The 10,267-nt window shown below is 43.4% G+C and overlaps 2 protein-coding genes across 3 annotated transcripts in view; one reads left to right on the top strand and one right to left on the bottom strand.

Annotated features, from left to right (window-relative positions):
- The window catches only part of ANKRD27 (ankyrin repeat domain 27), a 54,434-nt gene extending 50,410 nt beyond the window's left edge, over nucleotides 1-4,024 (bottom strand). For both annotated transcript variants that reach the window (XM_084215175.1, XM_084215172.1), the window contains exon 1: nucleotides 3,922-4,024. The gene's annotated coding sequence lies outside the window, so the exon portion shown is untranslated. The remainder of the gene's footprint in view (nucleotides 1-3,921) is intronic.
- Nucleotides 3,949-9,100, top strand: NUDT19 (nudix hydrolase 19; the record flags this gene model as incomplete). The annotated part of the gene is given in 4 exon segments (XM_084215454.1): nucleotides 3,949-4,062; nucleotides 4,065-4,778; nucleotides 6,507-6,714; nucleotides 7,736-9,100. Coding segments are annotated over 4 exon segments (1,263 nt in total). The 3' UTR covers nucleotides 7,963-9,100.
- Nucleotides 9,101-10,267: the final 1,167 nt, after the last annotated feature.

A 10,267-nucleotide genomic window follows, 5' to 3' on the forward strand; every position in this document is an offset into this window, starting at 1 on the left:
AGTTTAAGAATCAGTAGACAAACCTCGTGAAATCTCTGCATTTTTTTATACTTGAAGTTGTCACAACTCATTATTGTAGACACTACATCTGCATGGGGACAAAATGCATCTAAATTAAACCAAGAACTGACTCAGTATAATCATCTCCAACTCAGAGGATAGCATGTAAACTAAACTAAATGATGAAATGTTGATGGACCTTGTTTTTCATCTGAAATTAATTATTACAGTGGTGAAATCTACACTGACCTGTCTGGGCAAAATAATTTATGCAATGATGTAACAGAAGGAATGAAGTAATTTGATTGCTAAGTAGTGTAATCACATAGAAAAAAAACCCAGAAAATTAATTTGAGACTCATTTCTATATATCTAGTGACTTAGACTTTTTTTTTAAACAAACTTATACTTTTTCTTGTCAGCAGTAATTGAACTGTAGAGAAAAATATTGAAGTAACCTCTGCATTGTTGAAATACGATGCCACAAAGAATTATTATCAGTGCAATAATCTTATGGTATTTTATTTGATGTAACTTCTGCATCACTCAGAAGGGTTTCTTTTTCAATACAACACAATCTGGTTTCGAAAAGAAACTGAAATACACAATTATCTGGGGCCCAGTAAGTACACAGTTGCATGTTCTGGCATACAAGTAGCATGAAAGACAGCTGAATTCTTTACCTTTTAGCAAAACCACCTTTTTTTCTTTTTTTAATAATTTAATTTGGAGGGGACCTCTGACTCTTTCTCACACATGTATCTAGGTAATTCTTGCTATGGAGAGACTTCTCTTCACACTGAAGTGCCCTGGATTCCCAGCCTACAACTGGCCCTAGAAGCATCATGTCCTTGTGCTGGAATCCTTCCACACCGTAATGCAATAAACTGGTGTGCTTGGTTTAGGATTAGTGATAGATTTTCTCTCGTAAAGCTATAGAATATTTAAGTTATAAATATTTAAGCTATTAAAGCTATAAATATTTAAGAATATTTAAGAGAGATAAGCTCTGCATTCTAGCAGAATACATTGAAGACAAAATCATCTACATTGGAGATGAAGGAACATGCTCTATAGATAACCTTACATCTAATTTGCCTTTAACAGTTATTCTATATTCATGTGAGCTACCTCCAGCAGGTCAGCTACAGCTTTGAGGGGGCAGATACAAACTCTAAGAGCTGATCTTTTGCCTTTCTTAACAAGAAACTGGAAGGGGGTAGAACTTCCCTTTGCATCCTTTATCTTTGCTCACAGAGTTTCTGAGTGCTCATTCTCAGAACCCCCTGCAACCTCCAGTTCTGATAACTGGGTCAGGTAAAGACTCACATGCTCCTGGAATTTCACACGAGATGACTTCAGCTTTGCAGTGAATGGATACTGAAACACTCTTCCAAAGACAATTCTGAAAGAAGCCAAAAAGCCTGCCAGCAATAGGATGAATCTGCTGACCCTCAGGAAAGGAATGACACCTTCTTAACAGGTGACTTATACTGCAGGACTGTGTGGGAAAATACAGCAAATGGAGCAAGGAAGAAAGTTTACCTTGGCTTGCACTTGGCTGTGTTTGGGCCCAAAGAATTGTTTAGGATGCTGAGCTCAGTCCTGAACAGAGCTGCAACCCCAGCCCTGGCATTCTCTGGGTGTCTGAGGCCACAGCACCATGCCAGTCACACATCCCATTTCCACTGCCCTGCAGGAATGCCTTTGGAACCAGAACCATGAGGTTTCATACCAGTGGGTGCCAATGAAACCAAGGGAGTTTTAATCAGGGGAATAAAGCACCTCTGCTAGGAGGAAAGGCTGAGAGAATTGGGATTGTTCAACCTGGAGAAGAGACAGCTTTGGGGTGACCTAATTGTGCCCTCTCAGTGCCTGAAGGAAGCCTGAAAGAAAGATGAAGAGAAACAATTAACAAGGGGGTGTGACAAGGGGGAGGGACAAGGGGGAATGGCTTCACACTGACTGAGAGTAGGTTTAGATGGAGTATTAGGAAGAAATCATTCCCTGTGAGGGTGATGAGGCACTGCAACAGGTTGCCCAGAGAAGCTGTGGCTGCCCCTGGATCCCTGGAAGTGTCCAAGGCCAGGTTTGATGGGGTTTGGCATAACCTGGGATAGTGGAAGGTGTCCCTGCCCATGGCAGAGGGGGAACCAGGTGATCTTTAGGGTCTCTTCCAACCCAGACCATTTTATGATCCTATGCTTCATTTGCCAGGGTATCCCTGCTTTACATACTAGCACTTGTGAGCCTTTAGAATGTCCAAGATAAAAAAAACCCAAACCAATACCCCAGTTAGAAACTTAAGATAACACTCTAATCACTGCTATTCTCTGGTATCAGATTTTCCTAGATATGTTCTGAAATTATGCTCCAGGGCTATTAGATATCACATTTCTACCATACTAAGATACTTTTGTATATGTGTGGGTATTATATCTGATTTGAAAGTGACACCATTCATTATTGGTACATGAGTACTTTCTACTTAAAATGTCTTTATGCTGAAATGATCTGACATAATGGACCCTAAATCTTTTTGATCTGCCATCAAGCTCATTGGATGTTAAATCTTAAAAAACCTCAGTAGTTTATTAATATTTCACCAGTAAATCAGCTTTCAAGCAAAGCACATTCCAAACAAGATGCTTAATGCAGTGAAATAGTTAAATACACAGAGTGCAAAAGGCAAACAAATATCAAGATGAATTTCATAATTTTACATTCAAAATGCCTTAGTAGAAAACAACAAATTAATGAGCCTTATGTTTCAACTGCCTAATGTGGTAATTACTGGTGAGCAAAAAGGATTAAATTAGTGAGGAAAGGGCTGCTCAGGTTAACAGATATCATTGGTTTTGCTTGTATATTCAGTGATAAGCAAGGGAAGGACAGGGAGGCAGGCTTGTCTGTTGTTTGGCCATTCCTTTTAGCAGCATCAGCTGCCTTGGCTGACCTGCTCTGCCCACTGCAGCCAGACACCAGGGTGAGCTTATGGCCAGCTGTGCCTGGGCACACCTCAAGGTCATTTTTGACATGATCCAGCATCCCAATGCTTCAGCTGCTTCTAAACTTCATTTCAGTTCTAGTGACACACATCTCATAAAACATCAAGTACAAGCTCAAATATAAAATCAAATTGAGAGGTTGTTAGAAGCATGTACAGGTACACGGGTATTTGCCAAATGCAATCTGGATTACGGATGGGAGAAGGATTTGCCAGGTTACATGTAAATACCATTCTTCTCAAAACTTCTCAACCTGTGTCACCACCTTTTTTCTGCTTAAATTTCTTACAAATTAAAGAAAATTGAGGAATCAAAATAAATTAACAAAAATAAATATTTCCTAAAGGTTCAAAGAACCTTTCAAGGTTTTGCTAACTTGCTGAATTTTTTTTTCAGCTAACAAGGTACTTAAAAACCTCAAAACAGAAGAGCTCTGTAACGATAAACTAAAACTCTACATACTCCTTCCATCTGGAATGTACTAGAACAAATTCAAACAACTTGGCAAACGTCACGTTTAACTACAGACCTAAAATGACTTTTGCTGTCAGCGTGGCTTGCTGTGGCATTGAGATAAGGAGATTTCTGCGAGGCCAGCTGGCGGGTCAGCAGCAGCATTACCAACAAAAATCCCAGTCCTTGGCTCCTGACCCCGTGCTGACTCCCGGGGCTGGCACTACAGACCCTTCCCCGTGCTCAGGGAGGTTCTGGGCTCCGAGGAAGCTCCTGCACATTTACACCTTGCGGTGCTGTAAATACACTCCGTGCTCTGAGTCCCCAGGAAAAGCGAGCCAGCCCAAGCCACAGCTTCCCAAGCCACTTAAAGCCATCGCCTCGTTTCTCCCGGCCATCGCTGCCTTAAACCCTCTGTATTTCCTTAAGCTTTAGCCCCCAGAGGACACCCGCTACTTACCGGCTTAGGGCTGAGGGGGGCCGAGGCATGCCGGCGCTGTCCCGCCTCCTGCGGGCCTCCCCCGGCGCAGGCCCGCCCCGCGGCTGCAGTGGCTCCTCCGGGGGCGCAGGCGGCGGTGCCGGCCCGCCACACCGCGGGAGCGCGGCTGCCCCGGCGCCCTGCGCCTCGCCAAGATGAACCCGCGGCTGCGGCACTGGCGGGAGGCGGCCACGCTGCTGCTGGCGGCGGGCACGCCGGGCCGGCCGCCGCGCTCGCCGCTCGGCCCCTTCGACTACGAGCTGCTGCTGCTGCGCCGGAGCTCCCGCAGCGGCTTCATGCCCGGCGCCCACGTGTTCCCGGGCGGGCTGGCGGAACCGGCGGATTTCTCCGCCGAGTGGCTGGGGCTGCTGCCAGCCTCGCCGCACTGCGGGCTGGGTGCCGTGAAGCCGCCGCCGCCCGGCGGCAGCCGCGCCCCGATCTTCGCCACCGACCGGGAGAGCCTGGGCTCGCAGCTGCCGGGGGAAGTCGCCTTCCGCATCTGCGCTCTCAGGGAGACCTTCGAGGAGGCGGGGATCTTGCTGCTGGTGCCGGGGCGCGGGCCGGCCCCGCCGCTGCCCGCCGAGCGCCTGCCGCCCGCCGCCGAGCTCGGGGAGTGGCGGCGCCGGGTGCGGGAGGACGCGTCCTGCTTCCTGCGGCTGTGCCGGCACCTGGGCTGCGCGCCCAACATCTGGGCGCTGCACGAGTGGAGCAACTGGCTGACGCCCGTGGGCAGGGCCGGTCCCGGCGGCCGCCGCTATGACACGGCTTTCTACCTGTGCTGCCTGCAGCAGCGGCCGCCACACGTCTCGCAGGACGACCAGGAGGTGACAGCAGTCCTGGTAAGGGGGGCCGGCGTGCCCGGCATGCAGCACAGCCCGGCCGGGCGGGTGTTGAGATGGGAGCGGCCGCTCCTGCCCGAGCCCCTGGCTCCGCCGATACTGTGCCCTCACACTTCGAACAGGCGTAGAATCATAGAATGGTAGGGGTTGGAATGGCGGGGGTGGGACCCCCGCCATGGAAGGGCAGGACACCTTCCACCAGAATAGGTTGCTCCAAGCCCCAGTGTCCAACCTGGCTTTGCACACTTCCAGGGATCCAGGGGCAGCCACAGCTTCTCTGGGCACCTTTTGCAGGGTCCCACCACCCTTACATTAAAAATCTGCCTTCTAGTATCTAATCTAAAAGTCCCCTCTTTCGATTTGTACCCGTTGTACTCCTTGTCCTGTCATTACCGTTCCTGACAGAGTCCCTTTCCAGCTTCCCTGCAGTCCCCTCAGATACTGGAAGGTGCTGTGAGGTCTCCACACAACTGTCTCTTCTCCAGATCAATGCAAGCCCTCCTGATAAAGCTCCGTGAGACATGAGGAAAGGGAAGGGAGTTTTTACCTGCGTGGTGCCCCTCTCCCCTGGACTCCTGGAGCTGCCACCATCACTAGAGGTGCAGCTGCAGCAGCTGTCGAGGTCGTTGACATGATCCATGTTACATCAGATCCCTTTCACCGTGAATTACTGTCTCTTTCCAAGGCAGTTCACAAATACCATTTTTTTACATTCATTCCTGCAATATAGCAGGGTTGTCACACCTCCTCAGTAAGCTGGGAGAGATCCATGTGGTATATCCAGGTATATTCCAGGACTGTGTGAGATGCTAGTATTTTTTGTCTTTTGGAGTTACCTGGAATATTTTAAGTAATATGCAAACTTGTTGAAATAGTCTAGTAAAAATTTTGACATTTTGACATTTTTACCTTTTTTTTTTAAATTGAGCATGTAAAAGTAACCAACTTAATGAAGAAGCTCTAAGAGAGCTCAAGGTCAGGTACATTAGGGTCCTTAAGTTTTTCTAGGATTCTGAAAAGTTTGGTTACAAGTTAGAAGTAGATGAGAAACCAGACAGTTCTGTAAAGGCCTACTTAAAATTTTGGTATTACTGATGTTACTATATTTATTTGTTTAACAAATTCTGCTACAGAAATTTAAAAGTACCTGAAACCTTACTTTCAAGAGCTTATGTTGTAATTTTGTTAATAATAGCATAAATCTACTGCAAACGAATATGCATATGTTATTAAATTCACCATAGGAGATGAAATCAAGATTACCAATAGTTTAAACATGCAGAATTATGATGAATAGCTGGGTGTTCATGCTCTGAAAACAATGCTTCTAAGAAGCAGATGTTTAGAGGTACTTTTCAAATCTCAAAGCATCAGTGGCAACCTCCAGTAATAGTGAGTTTAATGTTTTCTGTTGGTTTCAGTAAACTTTCAGTCATGCCCCTAAAACAAATGTCAGTTTTTAATCCTAGCATGTCTGTGTGTAAAATAGAAATTTATTTTTATTGGGAAAAAAGAGTAATTTTTATCGATTGTTTGTTTTTCAGTTTTAAGAATGTCTTTGTTGTTGCTTTGGTGTAGTCTATACATGGTTTTTATTGCGTTCAGAAGATATGGTCTGTTGCAAGCTCCTTTGCTGTATGGACTTCCTTGCTAAATGACTCTTCAGTTTATTCACACTTTCTGTTTGCTGCTGACACTATTATTTCAAGACTTGTTTTCATCTTCCAGTGGTCATCACCTCCAGAAGCCATCGAACGCTTTAAGGCTCAGGAGATCTGGTTTCCTCCACCTCAGTTTTATGAATTCTGCAGGCTGTGCAACTTCTCTTCCCTCGAGGAGCTGCAGCAGTTCAGCTCTGCACGGGCTCTGGAGGGCTGTGAGCGCTGGATGCCTGTGATGCTGAATGCTGCAGATGGAATAATCCAGCTGCTGCCGGGTAAGGACATGCTGGAGGCTGCTCCTAAATGCACAGCATCTCCTGAATGCTGTGTGCTGAAGCCACATGACATAAACCATCCTTAACTGAAAGGAAAATACTCTTCTAAGTCAAATTTCTGCATGCTGTTTCCACCTTGTTTGCTATGGTTGTGACAGTGGCTGCAGTCAGAGACAAGCCAGGGCATCAGACAGCACAGTTATTTCTTAGTTCCTCATAGTCTGATTATCTCACCATTGTCATCATATGTGTATTTGTGAAGAAATTCCAGCATTTCAGCTTTGTGTAATCTGAAGGATGTTAAAAAACTCCTTCCTTTAGTCCTTTTCAGTGGGAATTCTCCTTTACTTCAGGTATCACTGTGAGATGGGAATCAAGCACAGCTGCAGTGATAAGGCATTGGACTAAAACCATACCCTCAGCCATCTTCCTCCTGCCCTTTCTCCTACTTAAGTCTCTCTCATTTCATAATCAAGTACATGCAGCGTTAAGAAAAGCTTCATATACTACTTATTATTTTCTGCTCTTCTTAGTTTGTTTTTCATTATGCTTTCCTTTTTTTTTTGGTCACAATTGACCCCTAGGATTTCTGTATTTGGGGTTTATTATCAGTCTTGCACAAGAGTATAATGCATTGATATAGCAAAACAATTATTTACTTTAATGAAATAGAACAAAATACATTTCTGTTCTTGGTCCTATCTTTATACACGTGAAGAAGTGCTTGTCCTGTGCTCCACCTATTATATACACTCCTGTCTGGCCAGGCTGTCATTACAGCACATTTATAGCATGTTATCAGGAGCTCTGGAACATTCACCATGCACTGCAGTGTCACTGACATACTTCAGAAATGTATGATTCTGTCTTGAAATTTGAAGATGTTTAGAGGAAATTTACTTTGCATTGCAAAATACATTTCCACTGATTTACACATACGGATAAATCCTAAAAAATTGCCTGTGAAAAGGCTGAAAAATAAGGTTGGCTGTCTATAACTAAATCTTTTTTCTACCCCCAGGAGATGAGTTATATCCAGAGGATCCAGATTATACTGGAGAAAAGAAAATTATTATGTCAACAGATCAGAAGATTGAAGATCTCATGAAAGAGGGTGGGGTATTTCACAGGATAGTAACGAAAGACATCAACAATCTTGCTGTCTATGTTAATATTCAAGCAAAATATAAGCATATAAATCCACTGATGATAAAGTGTGATAATTCAGATTACAATAGCAAATTATAATATGTCTTGGGTTTAAATCTAGAATATTTTTAATTGCATATATGCTCACTGTGGTTTTGGTGCTTTTTAACTGTTGCCAAATAGTCATGAAAATATTTCTCTGTCTTGCCAAAGCGTTATATCTGTATGTGTGTGTAGAGGCACATCTATGTGTATCTAATTTCTTGAGTCTTTAAAAACAGAGCAGTTGTGCCACTGTTGGGTCACAAAGGCCCTCTTCTCACTGACAGTTTATATATATATATATATATAATGGTTACAAGAAGCAGAGAAGAGTTGAAGGATTCTTTTACTATGCTTCCCAGAGTTACCCACTAGATAACTGCAATATTAGAAATGGATAAAATCTCCCATTCCATATTTCTTGACATTTCCCACTCTATTCTTTCTTTTATTTTGGGGACAAGCATTGTATGTATAAATATAGATATATACATAAATTAACTATAATGCACTTTTTAAAAGAATATTATAAAGTTAATTTTTATATTTTATATACTTCTTTCTACTAATGGTAATAATTCAAAACTACAATTTTCAAAGGTAGACTTAATTTAAAGGAAGTCATCTATGGAATTGAGTGCATTCTTTTTATCAATATATTTTTTTATCTTCAAGTTGTAAGCAATTTAAAAAAAAAAAAAGTGTAATTTTTTAGCTCCAAAAAGATATCAACAACTTAAGGGAATAATATTCCTTCTTGATATACCCACTTCCATATTCCAACATCCCACTTTTTGCTTCTTAACTACTTTACTAATATAATTGAGATTTAAGAACTTCAGAGGAAAGATTGCTGCTTAATTTTTGGTTTGAATTTGTTTTTTTATTTGTTCAATAAGTGGAGTCAATGGAGGAGTTTTGTAAATTATCAGAAGGGAGAATGAATGATGACTTCAGATTAGTCAGTAAAGTTGTTCAGAAAGCTTTGTTCCAGGTTTTGTTCTGTGTTTCAATTAAAACCTGTTGCTACAATTAGATTAAATTGGTTTGTAGCATTCATTTGGATTAAAAAAAAATACTGAAAAAAAAGTGTGTCTTTCTCTTCTTCCTCAGAACATACCCAGGCTAGTCCTGGTTTTGCAGACCTTGTTGAGGTTTGTAAACATGTGCTGAACAATGACCGCGTGAAGCAGAGCACTGTGTATTGTGCAAAAAACACCTGAATATTCTGGCTGGGTGTGACATTCCCTTTCCTCCTGTTACTGGAGACTTCACCTGCCTGCCCTGACTTCTCCAATGCAATGGAGAGTGCCCTAGGACACACCCTTGCTCGCTCCCCTAGAACCCCAGGATGCATCTCATCAAGTCCTCAACAAGGACTTGTCTGTGTTCAAGTTTCTCAGATCTTCACCTTGGTTTTCTCCAACAAAAAGTACTTTATTTTCTCACCTTGAAGTTCAGGGACATGGGAAATGGGGGAATCATGACTGCAGCAAAAACTGAGCCATAAAAAAAGTCAAATGGCAAAGAAACCCTGCCAGCCCTCTCTATGTGCATTATCATTGAAGTACTGGGGGTCAGGGTGTCCATTTGTTTAAGTTCTCATTTTCCAATCAATATACCTCTGGGAGCTATTTTTTTTTTTTTCAGATTGCTTGCCACATTCAGCTCTAGCTGTGCCTTAGCTCTTCTAATCCCACTCCTATACTCCCAAGCACCATCCCTATATTCTCTCCTATGAGTACATATTCCTGCTTCCAGTGCCAGCGCATTTCTTTCTTGCACTCCAGTCAGACCAGAAGGGTCTTCCTCAGCTTCTCTGGTCTCCTGCCTGCCTTGTCTGATTTCTTACCCGTGAGAATCATGAGTTTTTGTGCTTCAAGGAAAAGATGCTTAAAGAACTGCCAGCTCTCTTCTCTCCTGCTCCTTTATCCCTGAGGGCAGTTTCCAGGAGTTCTTATCCAGTAATCCCTTCAACAAGTGACAGTCTGCTCTCCTAGAACCTTCACTTCATTCATCTGGACCATATCCCTCGAGATGACAAACTGAAATACACAAAGGATTTCTTTTATTGTTCTGCCTCTTATGGCTATTCTACCAGTTTACTTTTATGGTAGAAGGTAAGTATTATGAGAAGAAGAAATCATTTAGCACCTGGGCACAGCAGGAGTGTGGATGTGGGCGGGGAAGGCATGCAGGGCTGATGCCAGGTGTGCAGAAAAATGCAGAGTTTTGGCACTTGAGTCAGGTGAGGGCTCTCCCTCTGTCTGGCTGGGGTTGTATCTTCCTGCTGACCTAAGAACTACACCAAGGACTTAACACTATTTCACCACTTCCACGGGGGCAAATCCCTATGAACTCT

The sequence above is a fragment of the Fringilla coelebs genome (genome assembly GCF_963513975.1).
Source record: "Fringilla coelebs genome assembly, chromosome: 14".
In the NCBI taxonomy this organism is placed as follows: Eukaryota; Metazoa; Chordata; class Aves; order Passeriformes; family Fringillidae; genus Fringilla; species Fringilla coelebs.